This window comes from Balaenoptera musculus, chromosome 20 (genome assembly GCF_009873245.2).
Source record: "Balaenoptera musculus isolate JJ_BM4_2016_0621 chromosome 20, mBalMus1.pri.v3, whole genome shotgun sequence".
Lineage (NCBI taxonomy): Eukaryota > Metazoa > Chordata > Mammalia > Artiodactyla > Balaenopteridae > Balaenoptera > Balaenoptera musculus.
In genome coordinates, this window is record NC_045804.1 from 26237429 (window position 1) to 26261771 (window position 24343).

Below are 24343 nucleotides of genomic sequence, written 5' to 3' on the forward strand. Positions count from 1 at the left end.
TGCCCAATCCACTTCCGTGGAACACCCACAATTTTGAAGAAACACAATTTTTTTCAAGGAAATAAAGCTCTGTAGGAATTCTTGATTGCCATGATTATAATACTACATCAGATGTGTTTAATCACCGTAGACTGTGGCCTAAGTAAGATACACTATAAGTTATTTTTAATTGACTTTTCCCCTTAAGAAAGCATATTGAATGCAAATGGATGGTGTTATTATAGAAAAACTTTGAATCCATTCTTATTCTTAAAGTGAATTATTCAAAATCTCTGCCATTTCTATCAACACCTTCAACTGATCAAAAGACGCCCTGGTATCCTGATACCAGGATTGAGGATCAATAAATTATTATATTGAATTAGTCTTTCTTTAAGATGAACTATTTACCTACCAGATGCTGTTGTTTATTCCCATTTATTTAGATGCTAGAATTAGTGTGTTGCAGTTATCATAGGTAGAGTTGGAAGTGCTTTTTTCTAAAACTTTCACTTCTTATAAGTAAAATCCGACTAAAAACAGAGACATGGAAGAGGAGCATCCCGGAAGACCACAGTCCTCTGTGGTAATTAGTGTGGCGCCTCTTTGTGGAAACAAGAAGGTTCTTCATATGCCATGAATGTCAGTGGTTTCTAGAAACCAATTTGGATATTTGACTTAAAAATCTTCTTTCTTTTTAAACCAAGGCCTCTTACTTAGAGAGTAAATGAATCATGTCCAAGATTCCTGCATGAGCCCTACACTAAAACAGGCTTCCCTTTTCTAGATATCACTCTTGTGAAGAGGCCTTACAAACCTTGGTGATCCAGCAGCATTTTTTGAGAGCTCCAGGTTTCTTCCTCTTGTATATTCTTTACCTTGTGTATCCTTTTATTACATTCTCTTACTTTCTTTCATTTTTGTTCTGCATATCTGTTGATCTCTTGAATTTCACAGAGACCTGCCCTAAAAAGCAATTCCATAGGTTAGTCGGCCAGTACCTTACAAAGTAAACAAGAAATACAGGATCTTAAAATAATTTTTTGACATCAAGTATTAGAATAACCACACATCATGTCTGTTTCTTCTTCCACGTTTAAATGGAGTCTCTCGTGGGCGAGTGAGGTGGGAAGACTGTATCTTTCCTCAGGTACTTCCGAGTGTGTCTCCTCAGCTGAAGCTCAGGGTGGTGGAAAGTGCATGGGCTTTTCCAGCTGAGCAACCTTCAGCAAGTCCCATAATTTCAGTAAGCCTTTTTTCTAGTCTGTAAAGCGGAGATGATGTTAATACATACCTCATAGGGATGCTGTGGAGCTCAAATGAGACGTGAAAATGCTTGATAAAATGCAGATTAAAACTTGTTAGGCTTTTTAAACCATTTTTTATTAAAACATATTAGTTTTAATCATTTTGTACATCAGTTATCTGCTTTTTTTCTTAGTACTTCTGCCCTAGAATCTATCATGAATTTTCTGTACCCTCAGTATAACAAGTTTCTTCCACAGATTTTTACACAGTTTGGTCTGTTACCTGGATATACAGATTTTTTTTTAAAGACCTTAAAAAATTGGAGGGGAAACAACAGTCCATGAAGATCTCCTGAATATTGTCTCCTGCACTGGTTTGCTAACCACAAACGTGTGATTTCTACCATTTTCTGACGTCCTTCTGCCTAGCTCCAACGGCACTTGTTTTGTTTCTTAGCTTCTTATGTCACAGCTCGTTGAAGAACCTGGTTAAGTACTTTGTGTTCAATCCCTTCCTTTCATCTGCTATCCAATTTATTTCTCCATGAAATTAAAGCTGTTTGTTTGAGTGGCTTCTGTGTCTTTGAAACTTTTAGATCCTAAGTCTATTATTATTAATGGCTTAGAATTTTTCACCTTACATGTGTTGGCCTACATTCCTTAATAAGTGAAGCACAAAGACAGAAAAGTGTGAGGAATAAGTGTAAACTCAAGTAGATATTGAATGGAACCACAGCAGTTTAAGACTTATGTAAGCCTGTCCCAAGGGACTAATGAAGGAAGAGTCATTGAAACCATTTTCCCTGTTATCATCATGTGTAGAAGATGAGCACTTCTTGCCAGGCACCTCAGTCATTTATTGACTGGTTCCTAAAAATTGAGAAAAAAGGCAAAAAGTAACCCAGAAGTGCAAGAAGCTGAGGAAAAACAGCAACGAACTTATTAAAGAAGGACTCAGAAACCAAATACAAAGGAGAGGATTTAACAAACAGATGGGGGATCAGCAACCACTGGACAGGAGAATACTATACCACCCACCCTTCCTGCAATACCCCCTTTCATTTTGTCCATTTGAGGCATTGTGAAGCGTATGTTTGTCATTGTGTAAATGCACACACACACCAGTGATCTGTGAGTGAACTAAAATCACAAATGGAACTTGACCATTCCCAGCCTTCAAATATTAGATTTTCTCCAACCTCATCCACCCAACACTCCAGGTCCTATATCACAGGTAGTTTAGTGAAAGAAACTGGTAAACTTAACCCTGCCTGAATTTCACCCCTGGTAACTATCAGTCTCTGGGCTGGAGTTGGTTTGGTCTCCTTTTTCAAACAGTTGAAAAGAACTTGAATTAGAAGGAAAGGGGAGGAGAGGAGAAGTCCACAATTTAGGGAGGGGAAAGCGTTGAACAAAAGATGTTTTTTTTAATCATTGATTTTCATTTCAGGTTGATTGAGCAAGAGACCAAACCAGCTACTTAGAATAAAAGTTTGTGGGCACTGGTTTTTTCTGCAGGAGCTGCAACCTTTTTGCAGTAGAAATTGTGTGGCCTCTTATGCTATTAGCGTTGTGCTGTGGTGTTGCCGACTGACTTCTCCAATTCTCTTTTCTCAGTGGGCTAGAATGCAGCTGATTAAATAGGCCGTGACTCACATAAGCTCCCATGTCTTTTTTACTGACTACTTTATGGAAATGTATCACACTCCAAAGGGTCCCCATTGTTGTTGATGTGGGTGGCTGACTGAGGAGTCACGTTTAGTGCTGAGAGATGGACCCCTACTCTGTTGTGTTTTACTGCAGAGCTGGTATGGGTGGGATACAGGGTTTAAAGGAATCTGGATGAGGAGAAAAAGATGTCTGAGAATTTCTTTTATCTTCATCTGCCGTGAAAGTTGGGTGGCCATCACTTCTGGATAACACTCTTCTCGATCTTATGTTTATGGCCCCACATCCTTCAGCTAAGTGAATCTTTCCTTTATATGGGCTATTCTGAGAGATTTAGTTAAGTGCAGTGGTAGAGAGAGATTATGACACTAATGTAATTCTGTTTTGTGCTGATATAATGTGATACACCCTTAGGTTTATCCAAAGGGCCATTTATTCCCAATAAATCATTTCTATTTTTTTTTTCATTAAGGTGGTGATATCTTTTTTCAGGTAATGGACAAAAAGCCTCGATTTTTAAAAAAATTGTATACTTAAATATAAATGTTTTTGCCTTAAAATAGCTACTCATGCAATTGTTTGTAGCTTCTTCCTATTTTTATTATCATCCTGCAAAACATTTACATACCTTCTATTACATGTTAAGTAGCTCTGCAGATCGGTTCACTTGCCAGTAGGTGTGAATTCAGGCATACAAGACTCCTCCTGCCTCATCACACAGGACTGTGGCGTACGTGTGCCTCCCCAGGACCACCAGTTCTTGATCAGTGGGACCCTAAGCTGACACTGAAAGAGGAGAGAGCTTGATTGCCACAGTGGCTTCCCACCTTGGATTGGGATAGATCTGGATCCCATCTGGGTTTATCTGATAGATCATGGAGGTAATGAGATTGCACTCAGAGTCAACTTTACATTGAGAACAATTCTGTTATTGTACTCACCACAGAGTGCCTTAGACATAGAAGACAATCAACAGAATAAAAATTGATTTGATCTAATTTTTTTTCCATAGCCATTCCAAACTTCACCTATAATCCCATTTTTTCCACTGCCCATAGGGAATCCAGGCAAGAGAGTTCATCAATACAGATTCCCTCTAATAAAAAAGCAACATAACACACCTTACAAAAACACAGCATAGGGGCTTCCCTGGTGGCGCAGTGGTTGAGAATCCACCTGCCAATGCAGGGGACACGGGTTCGAGCCCTGGTCTGGGAGGATCCCACATGCCGCGGAGCAACTAAGCTCATGAGCCACAGCTACTGAGCCTGCGCGTCTGGAGCCCGTGCTCCGCAACGGGAGAGGCCGCGACAGTGAGAGGCCCGCGCACCGCGATGAAGAGTGGCCCCCGCTCGCCGCAACTGGAGAAAGCCCTCGCACAGAAACGAAGACCCAACGCAGCCAAAAATAAATTAATTAATTTAAAAAAATACAGCATACAAAATACTGTATTTCCAGCTCTCTTACTCTTCAGAATCTTGCTGGTGAATGACCAAGAGAGGAAATTCAGTAACTCATTCAGTGCTCAATTTTAGCAAACCAAGTGTGACTTTTGGGGTGAGAAGGTGATGATGGTGCTGTCTCTAGTCTCCTAAAATTAGTGACTTGGAATTCAAACATTTCTGCTGCATTATGTCTTTGTTTTCTTGGTGGTGGCATTCTTGGGTTTCAGTTGGTGGGGAGAGAAAAGCCTCATGCTGATAATGTACCGAAAGTAAATGAAATTAAATAAGCGAAGCAGTGCTCATCACTACTTCCTTCCCCCCTGGGTAATTCAATTCAAGCTCTCTCTCTGATGGCAACTCACAGGGACTGTCTCTGTCACCCCGCTGGGGCCTGGAGTCTTAACATCTAAATAAAAGTTTCACTCGAGCATTTTTTATGCTCCTGCCAGCAGGATCAGTGAGCTGGTGTGGGCACATTAATGTAATATTCATACTCACAGCCTCTCCCCGCACACAAGGCAATGTCTTCCCATTTTCATAATTATAGATGTTCCATAAAATGGCGTTTAGATTTGCATTAAAAAAGGAGGTTTGAATTCTAATAGAACGTTTAACATGTCTTTTAAGATTCAGACTCTCGGCATCTTTAACAAGAAGCTGTGTCTCTAAGTTTAACAAGACCTTAAAAAAGGGAAAAAATGGTGGGAAGAAAAGATGGAAACTCCAGGCTTAGGGGATCCTGTTTTTCTTATCCCCTGTGTCTTTCATTTAATTTTTAGGCCTCTAGGAGCAATTTTTGACAGCACTGCAGAGAGGATGGGCTCTCCTTCAAAGGGCCTTCTCAGCCATACTGGGTCCTCACCCTCAGTACGATCTGCTTCTCTGTTTTCTTAGAGAGCATTTTCAAAGAGAATTAGAATTTTCAGAGGGGTGGGAGAAATGAAAGAATCCTAGACAAATGAACTTTCCTTTGCTGCTCTTCGTCTCATGCGCGCACCCTGAGACCCATCTGGGAGGATTTATAGCAGCCACAGAGTTTGCTAACTGTAAAACACACAAATGAAAACAGTCCATGAACAAGGAAGTTGACAATAAGGACAAATAGGATATAGAATCAGGCACTTAAACACCTAAAAAAGAAACTCTTCTGATCTATATATTTAAAACTAAGCTTGAAACAGAAGCAAAGGTAATTTTAGTTGCATTTTAGATCATCTTAAAATGTTATTTTTAAACAAAAAGTATTCAAAGCATTGAACAAAGTGCCAACGCACAGCTACCACTGAATATTAGTTATTGTAGATGTTAAGAAAACTATTGTGTGATTGAAAAAAATGATTCCACCCAAGAGTCTCAAGATATTGTATAGGTGACCCAGTTGATTCATATGCGTTGTGCCTTAATTTGGTTTATATTTTGTTTGCTTTCTAAATTTTTTAAGGCAAACCAAAAGAGATTTGGTTTTGGGGACCAAAAAGAATAAAATTAGGATTATGCTAACCCACTCCCTTCATTTCTCCTAATTAAGAAATATAGAGTTATATTTTTTAATTGTTTTTGTTGTTGTTCCTGTTTCATTTTATTTTATTTTTTTTTTTCATTTTATTTTTTTTGAGGAGTAAATTCCTACCTCATTGTCTCTGTCCTTTGCCCCTCCCTTCTGTAGAATAAGTATAAGCCCCAGTGGTGGAAGATAGATTAGGATCTTGACTGCTCAATAAATTTGTACCTAACAAGGCTAATTGAAAGCCAAGAATGTTAGCAGCATACAATTAAAGGCTGATGTCAGATCCAGGTCTTCTCTGTGTAAAGGCTTCTACCATCCCTAGACTCTTACCATTACTTTGACAAAACCAGAATTTGGCAGCTATTGCCAAGTTCAGCTATGCATAGCCTTTCTTTGTGTGAACTTAATAAAAATTATGTTCACTAAGGTGGCTTTCTGTTTGTTAGAAAAAGGTGAGTGTGTGTTTAGTTAAGCAAATTCTTAATTTTCTGGAGTCCTTTTCTTGCCAATCAGTACATAATTAGGCTACCTCCCCTTGCACAAACTAATGTTATGTTTAGATAATTTTAAGCAATTTTAGCGTTAGATATAATTAAGAAGAAAAAGAAAATTTACTTCCCCCCCAATCATCTAGAAATTGTTTTATTTATTTTTTTTAAACATCTTTATTGAAGTATAATTGCCTTACAATGGTGTGTTAGCTTCTGCTTTATAACAAAGTTAATCAGTTATATAGAAATTGTTTTATTTTGTGCCATATATAATCAATAGCCCATCGGCACCCCTTCATTAATGTAGATTATCTCAAGTAGCCCCAATAAATGAAAATTCTGTCAGATTTCAACAAAATATTTTGCTCTTGTTCCTTTTAGGAATGGAAGACATCACAAGAGGAGCTCAAGAGCTTGATAATATCATCAAGCAAGGATACTTAGAGAAGAAAAGCAAAGGTACTGACTAGACCCTCCGATCTCAGAACATTCCAAGAAGGGAAGGGAAATGAGGAAAAAGAGGGCTAGCATAAGGGGTACCTTCTCTATGCCCAGTACTATACTAGGCAGGGGTAAGGCAAAAGGAAGGGAAGAAAAGAAAAGTCTGGTGTTTGTGTGTAGGCTGAAGAGAGATGGCCCCAAATCTTTACTTCATCAGGATAGGGATTGGTTTTGCCTTGCTCACCTGGTACACAACAGGTGCTTAATAAATACTTGTCGAATGAATAAATGAATGACTACATTTTTGTTCTCATCTCTCAGTGTGCTCCCATAAAGAGTGAAACTATGTTGCTATGAGTGTAATTTTTGTATCATATGTGAAGCAGCCCACTTTCAAGTTTTAGACAAGCCCCAGTCTTCAGCTTTCACTCTTTAATTAGAATAGATTCTAGTAGGGTTGGAATACCAGGTTTAACACTCAGGCAAATAGGCTTAGCACAAAGAAAGCCTTGCTCATGCCCATGGCCTGGAGTGTCATTTTGGTTTGCTGAAAGGCAACACATAGAGATCTCATGGAGAATTCTTTAACTACAGGATGAGATTAGAACCTGAAAGATATAAAGGAAAAGTAGAGAAACAGCTGGGATCAGAGCAGGCAAAACCTGTTTAGAACTTGGACCTTTAACTGAGCGAGTCCTCTGCACTCTGTGTCAACATGGGATAACCTGTGGGAGTGAAAGGGAGGGTTTTACAGTCCATTAACCTCGGAAATAAAACGATAACACACTGGACTGTGTGTTGTTGGATTTTACGCACTCTTCAGTGATTGTAGTTACCTGAATTTATGTCCCTTACTGCTGTTCTGTTTAGATCATAGTTTCTTTGGATCAGAGTGGCAGAAGCGATGGTGTGTTGTCAGCAGAGGCCTCTTCTACTACTATGCTAATGAGAAAAGTAAGTGTTCTTCATTTGCACAGCAGCACCTCACTCCTGGATGCAAGCACTTCGTAAATTCTCAAGCACTTAGATCTCAACTTAGCAGTCCTTAACTAACACCTATAAAGGGATATGCTTGGGAAAGAAATAAGCCTGGGTAAATAATACCTTGCTCATCACCAAAAACTCAGCTGCCAATTTAGAAATTATAGCCCCTTTAAACACTAGGATAGTGTGGCCAGCATATAAAAAGGTTACCTTTTATTATGACTAATAACACATTATCAAGGTTGAATACCTTGGCATTTAAAAAACAGAACCTCTGGGACTTCCCTGGTGGCACAGTGATTAAGAATCCACCTGCCAATGCAGGGGAGACAGGTTCGAGCCCTGGTCCGGGAGGATCCCACATGCCACGGAGCAACAAAGCCCATGCGCCACAGCTACTGAAGCCCGTGCGCCTAGAGCCCGTGCTCCGCAACAAGAGAAGCCACCGCAGTGAGAAGCCCGCGCACTGCAACGAAGAGTAGCCCCCGCTCGCCACAACTAGAGAAAGTTGCAGTAACGAAGACCCACCGCAGCCAAAAATAAAATATAAATAAATAAATAAATTTTTTAAAAAAGAACCTCAAACACTTTATAGGCATTAATAATATAGTTAAAATTAATTCTGAGAGGATTTTAGCAGCTTACCAATGGCCCAGAAATAGAACCTTTGAGTCCAAACTCTCTAAGAGCAGGCTCCAAACTTTATCCTACTGGGTTCTGGGATGTAATCCAGTGGACACGCCTAGAGCCATGGAGTGCTGAGACCCAAATGGTTGCTGTCCCCTAGAGACACCCTTCAGCCAGATGGCAGCAGCTGCGAAGTGTTGACTCAAGCCAGAGGCAGCTTCTTAATGAGCCACCACTGACTCAGTCAAGCACAGCACTCATGAGCCATCCCTAAAAGACCCCCCATCCATGCTTAACACAGTTGCTTAGTTCGTGAGAAGGAATAGAGGATATAAGCACAAACTGGAGGCAGCCACAAATAAATACAAGCTAAAAGTTGTTATCGTAGGTGAATGCAAACTTTCAAATAGGGGATACCCTCCTGCAGGGTTAGACTGCCCCAGGAGTAATTCTACAAAACAAGAGGGAGATAAAATAAAGTAGCAATTCTTGTGGGGGCTTTCTTTGTGTTCTGCCACCTTCTTACTGAGGCGTGATCCAAAGTAAATCCTTTACTGTCCTTCCAATAATTTTCTGTTTCTCCTCTCTTCCTTCTTTCCCGGACTTATTCCTCTCCCAAAGCCTGGATATCCAGTCAAGGGAATAATCAGATACCTACACATTTGCCTTTGGACTTTCTGTACTTTTGGGACTAAGGTAGCAGGAAGAATAGCTTTGCTAAGTGACATGGAATCCTTAAGATTTGCTCTTGGACTTCAAGGCAGTTACCTCACTCTGCCTGCAACAGGTATCACTGACCTTCATCTTGGGTTTACCATCACAATTCATCAGAACCTTTCCCATATAGGGGTAAAGTGTGAAGCCCTACTTGGAAATGATAGCAGCATAGCTCAAAACCTGAGTAACAAGCCCCCTGTATCCTTCCAACCCCCAGCCCACTCTCAAATCCAGCAACTATAATTTCTCCCCTGAATTCTAGGCATACAAGCCAACCAGGTTTTATTTTCTTATTTTAAACCTTCAAACTAATATAACATATATGTCCTTGTAAAAATGTTCATCATTTCCCTTGCATTTAAATACTTGGTTGGCATCTCTGGATATAAAACTAGGTATCACATTCATTCATTCAGAATCCTTCCTACTCAAGGTGAGGAGGGAGAGGAAGAGCGAGAGGCTTGGAGACTTTTATTGACCATTTTGCCGTCAGAGTGAAATAAAATCTGGTGACCAAAGAAACAACAAAACATTTTAGTGGCCAGTTAGAACAAGGAGAGATACTTTAACAAAAAAGATTCTGGTGTCAAAAAGCACTGTTGCATGGCTCCCTTCTCGCCAGTTACTTCTTATTGTGCCCAAGACATTTTCTTAGTAAGTATAGAGTGTTTGTGTATTTCTTTTAGCTCAACCAGGTGAGGACAGATTCTTTTTCTTTTCTTTTAATATTTTCTTCCCACTGCCATCCCTCTTTTCATCATCATCAAAAAGCAACTCATTCCACATGACACAGGACAGAAAGCATCACCCAGACACGGGGGTTCCATTCTTCTACATGTTCTGCCTGAACCACACCATGAGGACAGAGAATCTTTGGGAACCAACCTCTCTTTTTCTGTTTCTAATATTTTATTTTTTAAAAAAGAGAGTGACAGGCAGAGTAGTCTCTCCTTTCACTCACTTAGGGTCCTTTTCCTTTTATCTCCTTCCTCATCATCTAATGATACTCAGCAGTACTCTGCTACTTCCCAATTTGGCCTCTTGCAAGAGGGATAAAATACTGAGTTTTAATTATTCTCCCTCTAGCATAAATTCCCACCTGACCAGCAGGAGAGGGAGAGCACTCTAGCCCAAATGCTACATAGGGCATAGGAGGAGAGCCTGGGAACTTATAATGCCCCTTGCGCTGCTGTCCCTCCCCTCAAATGTGCTCTGCTGGCCCCGATTATAATGTTTCAGTTCTGTAATAGCCTTCAAGAGCCTCACGTTTTCGGCCACACTCTCCCTGCTGTAATAATTCCTTCTTTCTGTTATTATAGATCTCTTAACATTCTAATAAATTCTCTGTCTCTGTTGTACTCTTTTGGCTAAGTAACCTTTCACGTTGCATTTCCTTAGCTTGGCAGTGATATCTGCCTTGCTGTCGCGGTAGCCCCTTCTTAAGCTTCCGTAATAACCTCTCCTTGACTATTGTGGTTCCTCAGGGATGTAACAGCTGTTTCTGTGCTTCTATTTTACATCCAGAGAAGATGCCCTCCCTTGGCAGTTGCATCTCTCTGGAGATACAGGGAGCTTTCCTGTCTTGCAGGCAAGCAGCCCAAAGGGACCTTTCTCATTAAGGGCTACAGTGTACGGATGGCCCCCTACCTGCGAAAAGATGCCAAGAAGGAATCCTGCTTTGAGCTGACCTCCCAGGATAGGCGCAGCTATGAGGTAGGATGAGCCGAGGCGATGGAGATCCTCATTAGTGTTGCAGTTTCGTTCCATTTTGCGTGTGAGTGGTGGTTGCTGTGCTGGGTTCCATCTTTTCTTTGTTACCTCTCGTTTCTTACCAAGACCTTCTCTCTTGACACGTCCTCACCTTTGCTATGTCGTGCCCACCCTCCTGTTGCCACTTTTATCCTAGATACTGCCTTTGCTTGGCTTCCGTCTCTTCATCCCTCCCCTTCTCATCTCACTCTGTAGGTGAGAATCTTGTCTATTGCAGCACACAATCTAATTCTTTATTCAGAGTCTCTAATTTCATGGCTTTAATTCCCACTCTCTTTATTTTTCAGCTGCTTATCTTCACTTCCTTCCTTGAAATCCAGAAAAAGAGAAATCTGACTATAGAGTGAAAAATAATTCATTTTCCCATATTCATCTTGCTATCCAGTATAATCTTCCTGTGTGTAGATGCATTGCATATCTCTGGAAGGATTTCTAAGATACTGGTAGCAATGATTACTGAGCAGTAATAGTGACAACTGAGGAACTAGAGGACCTGAGTGGGGGTGAGAAAGATATGCTTCACGGTGTTCATTTTTACATATTTTGATATAATATAAAAGGGAATATAATAGGTAATGCGTTATAAAATTAATTAAGGCAACAAAAAATGTCTGACAATGGGAATATAGTGATTTTCACCAAAAATATACTTTTACATGTGTGTATGTAGATACACATATTGTTTCCTCCTTGTTGGTTATTTTTATCACAGTTTTACTAAAACAATTTAGAAAAACTTTAGCTAACTCAAGAAAAAGAGAAAAGCCATGCTAAGGTTAATATTGAGTAACACTTTGACTCTTCAAGTTTTTCTCAGCACTCATTCTTTTATGTTTCTACAGTATCATAACCCTTATTTTGATAAGATGACCTAGGTCTTAATCATGTAATTTCAAAAAAATTTTTAAGTTAAACTAAACTTTTCTATAGAGTCTTTTGTAGATGTATCTAAGTTATTTTTAGTATTAAGTTCTTATTTGATTCACCCAGATCCAGATAAAAATTTATATGATAAGTCTAAAGCAATTTCCCTAGGCATTTTTTACAGAAATGTGTTTTTAAGAAATCAAGAATGACAATATCTATTAATAAGTTTTAAACAGGAATCTAGGTTTCTTTTTTTTAAACATCTTTATTGGAGTATAATTGCTTTACAATGTTATGTTACTTTCTGCTGTATAACAAAGTGAATCAGCTATATGTATACATATATCCCCATATCCCTTCCCTCTTGCGTCTCCCTCCCACCCTCCCTCTAGGTGGTCACAAAGCACTGAGCTGCTCTCCCTGCGCTATGTAGCTTCTTCCCACTAGCAATCTATTTTACATTTGGTAGTGTATATATGTCAATGCCACTCTCTCACTTCATCCCAGCTTACTCTTCCCCCTCCCCGTGTCCTCAAGTCCATTCTCTACGTCTGCGTCTTTATTCCTGTCCTGCCCCTAGGTTCTTCAGAACCTTTTTTTTTTTTTTTAGATTCCATATATATGTGTTAGCATACGGTATTTTTCTTTTTCTGACTTACTTCACTCTGTATGACAGACTCCTCTAGGTCCATCCACCTCACTACAAATAACTCAATTTCGTTTCTTTTTATGGCTAATATTCCATTTTATATATGTGCCACATCTTCTTTATCCATTCATCTGTCGATGGACACCTAGGTTGCTTCCATGTCCTGGCTGTTGTAAATAGTGCTGCAGTGAACATTGTGGTACATGACTCTTTTTGAATTATCGTTTTCTCAGGGTGTATGCCCAGTAGTGGATTGCTGGGTCACATGGTAGTTCTAGTTTTAGTTTTTTAAGGAATCTCCATACTGTTCTCCACAGTGGCTATATCAGTTTACAAGGAATCTAGGTTTCTTATATAGTACATGTCTTTATCTTACCCTAATGGCCAGATAATAAAAATGTTTTTCAGGAACAGTCATTTCAAGTTGATTCATTCAAAATAAAAAATTACTAAAGCTTGATGCTTGACTGGCCTGTTTTGTGAATCAGAATGTAGAGTTTGTTTACTTCTTCTTTTCTTTGGCCCATTGATTCCAAGTCATTACCATGGTCTGTGCATTCTTCCTCTATAATATCCTTTGGATCTTTCCCCTCTGATTTACTCCTACAGCCATCACAATAGTTAAGTTCCTATCACTTCACCCAGAGGACTAGTTAAGTAGCCTTCTAGTTGGTCTTCTGTCTCTAATTTTCTCCCTATTTCAGTCTCTCCTACTCACAACTATTGAAAGAATCTCCCACTCCTTTTGCTAGAATTTACAGTGGCTTCCTATTGCCTGCATTTTAAGTCTGAATTCCTAATACTCAGAGCCCTTTCATCAACTCTTCTCTGATCCTCCAGCTTCATCTGTTACTGTTCTCCAGTCAAGCTGATCTGCCTACCTTCCCTATACATCATGGTCTCATTTCTAATCTTTGGCAGCTGGTTCTCCCTACCTGAAACGTCCAGTTCCCTTCACCAACTTCCACCAACTCTTTTTAAAAATCCAACCAAAACAGTATTACTTCAACACGCCTCCCTGGCTTACCATGGGCAACGATAAGTGCTCCCTGTCTTCTCTCAACATCCAGCTGTTATCAAATGCACTTACTTTGTCGTGTTCCCATGTCAAGGGTGTATGCTGTCTCCAAAACTGATTCATTGATCTGAAGTCAGGAATTTGGGTTTGCCTTTTTTTCCCTGTAAACTGTTCTCAATAAATGCCTGATGAATGAATGGGCAATCAAATGAATGAATGCACATGAACATGAATCTGGATTCAAATCCAGCTGTCAACGTTGGGTATGCAAAATTGCTGAAGGAAAAATATCACTTTGAGTGGATTGTTGATCTTTGCTAAATATTAAGCAGGCAGTGTATCCTGAGCTTTCAACTTGACTCTGCAAGTCAACTCACAAGGTTCCTCCCCTTGAACCTCCCTAAAGGATTCACAGAAATTTTAGTGAAAGTGATAAATTAATTCACTAATTTTTCTCTAGTTTACAGCTTCTAATCCAGCTGAGGCCAGAGACTGGGTGGATCAAATAAGTTTCTTGTTAAAGGGTAAGTATTATTATTACAGAAGTAGTACTTGAGTGCATTTGCAGTTGAAGTTATATTGCATAAATATAATCCACAGGCTTCAATATATTTTTATCTGCCCATTCTCCCTATCATATCCCTCATATGATAACAACAAATAGTAACATGGGTGAATCAGAAGGAAAAGAAACCATCAACCTGGAAATGACCTCTGATATCATTCTAACTCATCCACCTAACTACAGGCAAATCTGTAATATTTGTAATCACCAGAAAAGAGATGCTGAAAATCAGCTCAGCTCAATTCAGTGTCTCCTAACCCCTTACATTCTGGAAAGGAAATTCATGATACCAAAGTCATCTAGATGTGGTTTAGGGTCCAAAATCTTCAGTTTTAGTCAGGTAGAGATCTATATACTCATCTAGGTGGCCTTCAAGGACATTGGACATTAAAAACAAATTGCTATTTCCCAAGCCACAATCAAATGGTCCTTACTTTGGATGGGAAGAGTCCTGCCTGAAGATGTTAAATGACTTCTCTTAGAGTACCCTCTGCTGGCCAGCCTGTAGGCACAGCAGTGACAGTGGCCCAGGAAGCCTTGTCTGGGAGTGGCCTGGCAGGTAGAAGTAGCCAACCTTGAGCCTGTTCACCTGCATCAGATAACCCTCATGATGGTATACATACATCATGGCAGGACCTGCCTCTGCAGAAAGGCAGAAACACCAACTTTGTACATGGTCCCAAGACCTAGGGAGAAGTATGTCAACCTAAAAACACCAAGCCTTTTTATCTCCGTTTTTTATTCTGCTAATAAGATTTTATTTTGGATAAAAAGAAGGAAGCACCGGAGCTTTAATTACGATTGCCTATTTTACTCAGTTTATGCCTTTGCTATCACAAGAACAAACTATCGCATCTACCAAGAGCATCACGTATAATAGACTAGAACTAGGCAAACATGAACATTGATGGCGAGACTACAGGGTACACTCTCATCTAGGTGCATTGGATTTATGCGTGTAATATACCCCTAAGTGTGTAAACTTCAATAAAACTCCAAGCAGCTTTATTGAGCTGTACCCTGTGGTACTTTCAGAATCCCACATTGAAGAAATTATTCATTCCATTTTATTTTAAAACAAACAAAATAATAACATATGGTTTAAGCCACAAATGTGTCTTTGATCCCTTCCTCATATGAGGTGGCACCCGAATTCAGATGAAAATAGTTGCAAAATCTTTATTAAAAGCCTAATCAAGCCGAGCAGTTTTATTATGTTTTGAAATGAACATCGGATGTCTCTCTATCCTTTCCTTCCCAGAGCACCTGCCTGCTCTTGCCCATCCTGCAGAGGTCCCTCAGCAGGGTTTCAGAGAGCACTACACGTCAGGAATGAACCTTCCCAGTTCCCCATTAAAATAAAAAACCAATCTCCCTGTCCCGCCTGTGCCCCCCAGCGCTGTAATGGCTCAACATCCTCTATGCGGTGACCCACTTTAAGGTCAGCCAGACTGTACAGTTGCAAAAGGTCATGGTAACCACATCGCTCAGCCGTTCCATTTGGTCTTGTATTGCTGTTATATTTTCCACATCCCACTTTCTCTTCCTCTTCCACTTCTGCCCACTCTTCTCTGTACAAGCAAACTTCTCTGAAATTCTGCAGTGAGATCATGGGGGAGACGAGCGTGTGATAGCTCAGGTATCCTGCAGCAGCCACCATAGTTCCCAGGCTCTGTGTGTATCCAGAGAACCCAGGGCATCACTCACCCTTCCAGTTTTCCACTTGACAAGCAGCACGAGGCACGCTGGCATTTCCTCTTCTGCCCTATTTTCTTCCCTTCACCTCGTGTGCTCATTCACACACCCATACTTTTCAGGGCTGCTTCATCCTGATCAAGTTTTATCGCAAGGAAGGATTTATGTTGATAGTTTAAACCTGACGCAGTGCTAGTCTGGCCTTTTCTGTAGATTTCCTGCCACCAAGGCCTGCACTAGAAATAACAGCACTTAACCTAGTGTTTCATTTTCTTTTGACATGTTTTATTCTCATCCCTCCTCCTCCTTCTCCCTCTTTCCTTCCCTGCCTTATTCTTTTCTTTTTCTCCCTATCTTGATTCACTCTCATCTCTGCCCCAGCAGACCTGAGCTCCTTAACCATTCCATGTGAAGAGGAGGAGGAAGAGGAGGAAGAAGGGGAGAAAGAGGAAGAGGAAGAGGAAGAGACATATGATGATATCGATGGTTTTGACTCCTCAAATCCTGGTTCCCAAAGCAGACCCATTATCTTGCATGGGAGTGTGGGGCTCAAAGAGCCCATGGAGGAGAAAGAAGAAGATATTTATGAAATCTTACCAGGTGAGATATTTCATCTCCTAATTATCTTCCTCTAGTTTAGAAACTCTTGACCTGGTTGAAGAATATAACTTTGACAACTCCAGAGGAAGCTAAACCTCTGAAGGAGACACTATGGGGAAGCTTCCGTGGAGCTTCTGTGATTCCCGGCACAGAAGCTCTCCCCTGCTCTGGGGGCAAGATGGATTGATCAGGGAGTGCCTTTCATCTCTGCATGTGAAGTAATTTATTACAAATGTCAACAGGTTAAAGAGTCAAGAATACTCATGTTGGTTTTCATGGGTTTACTGCGAGTTTCATCAGCATTCTCTAGTTTGAACTTCTTTTCTGTGTAATTGTGAGGATAATGGAAAGTCACCTCAAATGATGAAGGATGTAGACTGAAGAAATATAGATAAACGCTGACAAGCCTTTTCAGTAACACAGTAAAGCCCTGATAGAGCACAGCTCACCGTTGCCTAGTTTAGATATACCACGAATCAAATTGCATCTCTTGCTAATAAGCCTAACGTGTGTCCTCTGCCCACCACTACAGCAGGTCTACTGTGCGTATTTCTTTCTTTCTTTTTTTTTTTTTTTTTTTTTTTTTTTTTTTTTTTTTTTTTTTATTTTTGGCTGTGTTGGGTCTTCGTTTCTGTGTGAAGGCTTTCTCCAGTTGCGGCAAGTGGGGGCCGTGCGCGGGCCTCTCACTATCGCGGCCTCTCTTGTTGCGGAGCACAGGCTCCAGACGCGCAGGCTCAGTAATTGTGGCTCACGGGCCCAGTCGCTCCGCAGCATGTGGGATCTTCCCAGACCAGGGCTCGAACCCGTGTCCCTCGCATTGGCAGGCAGATTCTCAACCACTGCGCCACCAGGGAAGCCCAACTGTGCATATTTCTTTTTTCACAAAGGCATGATAACCGGCACCTCAAAAACCGCGTAGTCATCACTGCGCCCGCACAGCCACTTCCTGTGTGGGTAACAGCAGCTGTTGAACAGTGCAGAGCACAGTGGGGGTCAGACTGTGCAAAAAACGAAGCCTGAGCCTTTTAACTGTGAGCTAGTTAGACCATGGGAACGCTGAATCTTCAAGACCATTCAGAAGATCGCTCCTGTGGAAATTTGCCAGGAGTTCAGTGCTCTGCTGAGAAATTCAAGTTAAGCCTAAATTTATAGCAATTTAAACCTCAGTCCCAGATGAACGTAGGAGCTAAGGTGAACAGAACATTCAGGCCCCCGAAGACAGGGCTGTTTGCTAAAAAGCATTGTCAGTAAGCTACTGGCATTTCAAGGCTTCCTAAGAAGAGGGTCCAACCCTGGCAACGCCACATTCATCTCTCCCTGGGGGAGAAGCCATGTCATTGCTTCCTGGGACTTCACCCACCCACCCAGCCGACAAGGAGAGCCTGCTTCTTCTCCCAGCACTTCCAGCCTCCGCTAGTCCCAACTTCCCCAGCCTTTCTGTTGTGTTTTATTATGCAAATGATATCTTGGTTGAGGTCAAGCCATTTCTTGTGTCTGAAGTTAAAAAAAAAAATGATAATTTCCTCAGCAAGTCATCGTCGTTAATGAAGTTTTACAAAAACAGATACAACCAAAGGAAAATAAAATTTCACAGGTGATAAATTTTTCCAATTTCCCTGGCAGAATTCGATAGGATTGTTAAATTAAGAGTGAAGGTGTCTGTTAGAAAGCAACGAGCAGTGATGGGTAATTTTATAGACTGGAAAATTGAATCAAATTGCTACATTAAAACACAGCTCCTCTGAGAATCTTCCCTTTCACAGTCTGCTCCATTGCAACAGCAGGGTGCAGAGATGGATCTAATTCACAACACTCTCTAAAAGGAGATGTACTCCCCAACTTGGCCAGCGATTCCTGGTGAGCTCACATCCCACTCACTACTGTCCAGCCTGGGGGAGATATCCAGGTGACACTCCACTTGGGGTCACAGCTGTGGAAGAGTGCTCTGGGAAAACCTTACAGAACCACCCAGACCTCTGGGGAGCAAATAAGGGCTGTTTCATGCAACATGTTTACTCCTCAAAGGAGCAGGCAAGAGGGAACTGATGCTCAGACACACAGAGCAAAGGAGAGTAAAGGGAAAGAGGCCTCAGAAAATATGATGGGATTGAGACCACCACCTTACCCCAGGGGGGTCAATGAATGTATGATTGGCTTCTTAACAACCATCCTTCCCGCACCTCGTAAAATCCTACCCTTGACCATTGCAGCATTGCCCACGGTGCCAAAGTTCACACCAGTCTGGATATTGGAGTGGACTCCAAGGGCATGGAGACTGGTCGGCTTTCTCTAGGAAAGCCACTTACCCTATGCTCACAACAACTGTCCCTCAGAGGTTAGGAAGGCCACATCATAGGAAAACCAGGGTCTCTTTCCGCAGGTTAGGGCAACGGCAGCCAACTTGCTTATCAAGTTTCCAAAGGACAAGGCTGTACCCAGCCAACAGGTTCTTTCCCAAAATCTTCTATCCATCACAGTTTTTAGAGACAGCATTGAAGTTGGGATAAATTGGCATTTAATTATAATATGAATATTTCAGACACAAGTCTCCATCAGCTAGCTTCCTGTTCGTGCCACTCAGCTTGTTGCTGCTGAAATTGCTGTTAGTTTTGCATGTGCCACACTACCCATCCTGGAGGAATTGAGAGGGAACGTGAGGGAGCCTGACACTGTCTCCCCTCTGCCACCATCTCACAAGACCACCCACCGAGCAGTGGCATGCGAGACACAGCATGGTGTTGCAGGTAAAAGTGCTGGCTCTAGGTCAGGATGGACCTGCTCTGCCACCTGCTAGCTGTGAGACCTCGAGCAAGTTATCTGCCCCGTCTCTCAGGTGTGATTTTCCCACCTGTAAAATGGGGATAACGATAGTAGCTATCATAAAGGGATGCCTGCGAAGCCTGGAACTGATGTATGTAAAGCACTTAGAGCCCTGGCATACAGGGAGCATTCAATAAATGCTGGCTATTCTCCATTTGGTGGTATTTAAATAGGAAGTGTTACCTCCTTGAAGAATTGGGAATCGGCTCATTCCCCACCTTCACCAACCAGACCTGAGACAGTCCGGTTGGACATTTTCAGCAATATGTGTGGAGCAGGTGAAACTGAAAATCCTGAGCAGATGGAAAGTGGATCACGCCTTCTGTTCAGGCCCCATTTTTACTGCAAGGACAGGTGCTGGGTGGAGGAACAGTCGACAGTAAGGTTGGATTGTGCTAACAGTGCATACCCATCAATAGTCAAATGACTTGGGCCTCTAACATGTGTCTCATGATAACAGGTAAATGTGCTTTGTAAATGATTTTGCTTCTCCTTCCTCTTTGGCATGGGGCCTATACAAGCCTCATTGTCTCTATGTGGAAGGCGGTGTAAGTGAGATCTCCTCCCTTCCAGAATATAATGTCAATGGGCCTCCTAGCTGAAAGAAAAATGCCTGTAACACATACCAAGTCAATACAAAAATGTTTTTTCTAATCAAAATAATGTATGGATCATCAAATTAAATGTACAACATCACATTAATCATGGGAAATTTGCATTTGCCACGTGGCTAGCACGCTCTTTCCCGTGAGGGAAAACCAGAGCACTCGAGGTTTTCAGCCAAGACCGCAGTGTTAGTCCCGGTTAATATGGTTTCAGGGTTGGTATCCGCTGGGATTTCTGAACATCCATGTTAAGAATACGGGGACCCTTGATGTTTAAGATCTCTTTTGCAGTAGATTCAACTGTAGGGAACTACCAACAAAGAAATACTAAAGCGATATGTGGAAAATGGAAGGCTTTTCTGAACCCTCTCTCACCACTCCCCAAAATCATTTTACAGCCTAGCACAGGCCCAGTTTCATGATTCAAAATTCCATAAAAGTACAGCTTTTATCAGGTTTCTCTTTGTCTGGGGCCTCAAGCCTGGAATCCAGCAAGGCACCTGAGACCACTGAAGAGCTGTAACTGGGGCCTCGCAGCAGCTGCGGTGGCAACAGAATCTGGCTGTGTTCTCTAGAGAGATTTCAGGAGAGCAAACAGAAAGAGAGACAAAGAGTCCTCCCTGGGTATTTCTATGCACATTCTGATGTTGCCCGCACTGCCCTGGAGGGTTGTTATAGACCCAGAAACCAGATTGCTTTATAATAAAGCATATAACTGGTTTTTTTTTTTAATTTGAGTCGGTTGGAAACAAGCATTCTTTGGAATTATTTTTCCCCCATACAGCTGTCCAGACCCACAGGAAGGGGGAATGGTGATAGTAAGAGGTCTAAGGAAAGAAAAAAAGCACACACCTAAAATACAAAGTTTATGAAAAAACAATTTCCAACTTCATAGGAAAGCGACACTCCATGAGGGGAACATCAAAGAAGAGTCAATGCCGTCATCAGGCCCCTTCTGAGCTTCTTGGCCTTTTCTTCCTCTCACTCCCATGCACCCTAGGCCCTAGGCACACCGTGCTTTTGGTCGGCACCAAAACTGGAATCATGCATTTTCTTCTACCTAGAATCCGCACCCTCAGTCTACGAAACCCAACACATTCTGCTCAGCTGTGTCTCCTCAGTGACAGCCTCCCAGAGACTCAGCTGGAATTGAGCTCTGTTTCAGCCTTTACCACAGGGATTTGTGTTCAGGTCTTTCTCCTCCAATTAGTAGGTGCTCAATTATTATTTGTGAAATTAAATTCAGTGCATTCCAAGTGTTGCAGTTACCACAAATTGAGTTTAATATCTAGTATATCAAGACCATACTATGGAGATAGGATGCAAATATTTTGAGGTAACAGTTGAGATTACCAGCTATGCAACAGAGAATTAAATGGGTATTAGTATCCGTGCTCATATTTGCCATGTTTGTCTGAAGAGGTGCTGTAGCATCCATGGATTTATATCTATGTGTGCTGTGGAGTGGTTTCTATTTCCATTTTTTGCATGTTCCCTTTGCACATGTATATTCTGCTGCATCTGTCACCAGAGCACCTTGACATCTGTTTGCACACTGATACATTTGGCATTTTTTAAGCTTCTGTCACTTTGCTTTATTTGGGAGAAGTGACTTCCCTCTTTCTTATCTAGTCATTTCTTGAATTTTATTCCTGGTTCAGCTGATATAAGAGCAGCACTTCAGAAAGGAGCCAGGTGTCATGGGAAGCTGGCTCCTCTCTGGGCCCCCGAGGTGGAGTCAGTGTCCTATTCCTCTCAGCCTCTCATTAATGTCCCTGACATTGTGCCAAGAGTGTTGATTGAAACCAACTCTCTGGATAGTGATGCTAATTTGTGACACCCCATGGTTCTCTTACATGTTCGCACAGTTAACAGAGTCTTCCTCAACTGTTTTCCCAATTGAGATGAGATATTTGGGAATCAAGTAGAGCATTTTATGTAATAAGTGGTCAGTAATCTTTAGAGGTTAATTTGTTTAAAGGCTATGTAGGGTTGGGGTCCCATATGCCCTGTTAGGAGCAAGGACCATTATAATCTATTACTGTGTAAAGTTGAGCTAGCACATAAATTTTACTTCCTTCTTAAATGAAGATGTATTGTAGTAGATGTCATGCTAAAATGCCTAATAATATTCTTATAAAGAAGTTCAACAACTCTCTAGCCTAAAAAAAATTTTTTTTTCAAAATAATCTTTTTAAAATTAAAGCCTCAGGACTTCCCTGGTGGCACAGTGATTAAGAATCCACCTGCCAGGGGCTTTCCTGGTGGCACAGTGGTTGAGAATCCGCCTGCCAATGCAGGGGACACGGGTTCAATTCCTGGTCTGGGAAGATCCCACATGCCACGGAGCAACTAAGCCCGTGCGCCAAACTACTGAGCCTGTGCTCTAGAGCCCGTGCGCCACAACTACTGAGCCCGCATGCCACAACTACTGAAGCCTGCGCGCCTAGAGCCCGTGCTCCCCAACGAGAGAAGCCACCACAGTGAGAAGCCCGTGCACTGCAACAAAGAGTAGCCCCCGCTCGCGGCAACTAGAGAAAGCCCGCGTGCAGCAATGAAGACCCAACACAACCATAAATAAATAAATAAATAAATAGTTAATTTTTTTTTTTTTTTTTTTTTTTTTTTTTTATTTTTTGGCTGTGTTGGGTTTTCGTTTCTGTGTGAGGGCTTTCTCCAGTTGTGGCGAGTGGGGGCCACTCTTCATCGCGGTGCGCGGGCCTCTCACTACCGCGGCCTCTCTTGTTGCGGAGCACAGGCTCCAGACGCGCAGGCTCAGTAATTGTGGCTCACAGGCCCAGTTGCTCCGTGGCATGTGGGATCTTCCCAGACCAGGGCTCGAACCCGTGTCCCCTGCATTGGCAGGCAGATTCTCAACCACTGCGCCACCAGGGAAGCCCAATTAATTAATTTTAAAAAAATAAAGCCTCACCTTACAGATGAAAAAAGAGAGAGAGAAATTTGGCTGTTTAACCCCCTTTCGTGAGCAAAGAGACTTTTTTTCTGTTGCCATATAATCAGTTTTCTTGATTTTGGAGTTTGAAAAATACCAGTTTGATTTCACTGAAGGATCCAAGGTAAATTGTATGCCTCTGTGTGTATGGTGCCCTCTGAAGCTGGGAAGGTGCTGAGAGGTGTGCCTTTCACTCAGAGTTGTACTCTGTGAGGGCACTCTCCTCACCAGATGATGGTCCCCATACTCGCTCTTTCAAAGGCCGCAGAGGCACAGCACCCAGCCTCTCACTTCAGCAGCTAGGCTTCTTGACTGGAGCCCACTTTCAGCCACCCAGGAAGGACAACGTTAGATAGAACAGATGTAGGGACTGGAGCTTCCCGGTTCACATCCATCACCATAGCACTTAGTAATGGTGGCAAACGATATATAAGATCTACGGCCAACAGTCTGCTTTCTTTCTAGGTGACTCCACAGGCGCAATGGAAATCAGAGTATCTGTTCTGGAATTGAACTGCATAAATAAAGCAGAGTTTTACTTTTTCCATTTTTGTATCATGACTGGATTAAGTGCTGTTGCCTGAAAGGATAAAGGAATCAAGTTTTAGTTTTCATTTTTATCATTGCAAATACATTTACATTCTCCTATTTTACAAATGCAAAAGCAGGCAAGACACTTTCAATAATTTATTTTAAAATCAATGCTAATGAGGTTATGTCTCGTCAGTGGCCAAGTTTTACAATAAAGTCTGATTTATTTAGAAAAGATCTTTGGTGTAGCTTCCCATCTAATGGTGGTGGGAAGGAGGTGGAGTAGCAGGCACGGTGACCCTCCAACTTTGGATCCAATTTGTAATTCACAGCGGAGATCTGACCCAATTTACATTGATTAGAATTGGGAGGAAGAGACATCTGCGCACAGACAGCAAAGGCAGAACAAACCCTCTCTGCAAAAGTGCCTAAGCACAGCAAATTACTGGTCTTTGTGATTAAGATGTTTGATATCAGCAAAAGAGCTGTTCTCTGTCCAAATTATTGGGTATCTCTAAAACTGAGGACGTACCAGCTCTTCTTTGAATGTTTTCAATCCTGTGAAATTGGTCCCACGTCAAAAAGGAAAAGCATCATAGCAGAGGAAGGAAAGAAGTGGGCAAGTAATAAGAAGACAATGTGCAAAGAATGATGTTTAACGTGATCTATTTCCCATATTTGATTTCACTCCTCCATTATCTCACATCTTTATTCCTCATGGAGAGGTGGAGGAGCACTACAGGTGGTAAGTAGGAAATTGTCTGCAAGGTCATACATGGAGATAAGTAGAGTTGAGTCCTTTTCCCACAGAATCTTATAGGGCAGATATATATTTACCTATATCTATATGTAGAGAGAGATATCATATATCACTTTTTTTTTTTTTTTTTGGCTGCGTTGGGTCTTTGTTGTTGCGCACGGGCTTTCTCTAGTTGCGGCGAGTGGGGGCTACTCTTCCTTGCAGTGCGCAGGCTTCTCATTGTGGTGGCTTCTCTTTGTTGTGGAGCACGGGCTCTAGGGCATGCAGGCTCAGTAGTTGTGGCGCATGGGCTTAGTTGCTCCAGCGGCATGTGGGATCTTCCCAGACCAGGGTTTGAACCCGTGTCCCCTGCATTGGCAGGTGGATTCTTTCTTTTTTTTTTTTTAATTGTTTTCCCTTTTCTC

General features: G+C 41.7%; 2 protein-coding genes across 2 annotated transcripts in view; one reads left to right on the top strand and one right to left on the bottom strand.

Moving 5' to 3' along the window:
• SKAP1 (src kinase associated phosphoprotein 1) overlaps positions 1–24343 on the top strand; it is a 290911-nt gene that overhangs the window by 235851 nt on the left and 30717 nt on the right. Inside the window, exons 5-9 of the mRNA XM_036837890.1 lie at positions 6719–6796; positions 7649–7732; positions 10695–10819; positions 13871–13934; positions 16055–16270. Coding sequence (XP_036693785.1) covers positions 6719–6796; positions 7649–7732; positions 10695–10819; positions 13871–13934; positions 16055–16270 — 567 coding nt within the window. The remainder of the gene's footprint in view (positions 1–6718; positions 6797–7648; positions 7733–10694; positions 10820–13870; positions 13935–16054; positions 16271–24343) is intronic.
• SNX11 (sorting nexin 11) overlaps positions 23150–24343 on the bottom strand; it is a 51619-nt gene continuing 50425 nt past the window's right edge. Inside the window, exon 9 of the mRNA XM_036837897.1 lies at positions 23150–23228. Within this exon, the coding sequence (XP_036693792.1) occupies positions 23215–23228 (14 nt within the window). The 3' untranslated portion in view covers positions 23150–23214. The remainder of the gene's footprint in view (positions 23229–24343) is intronic.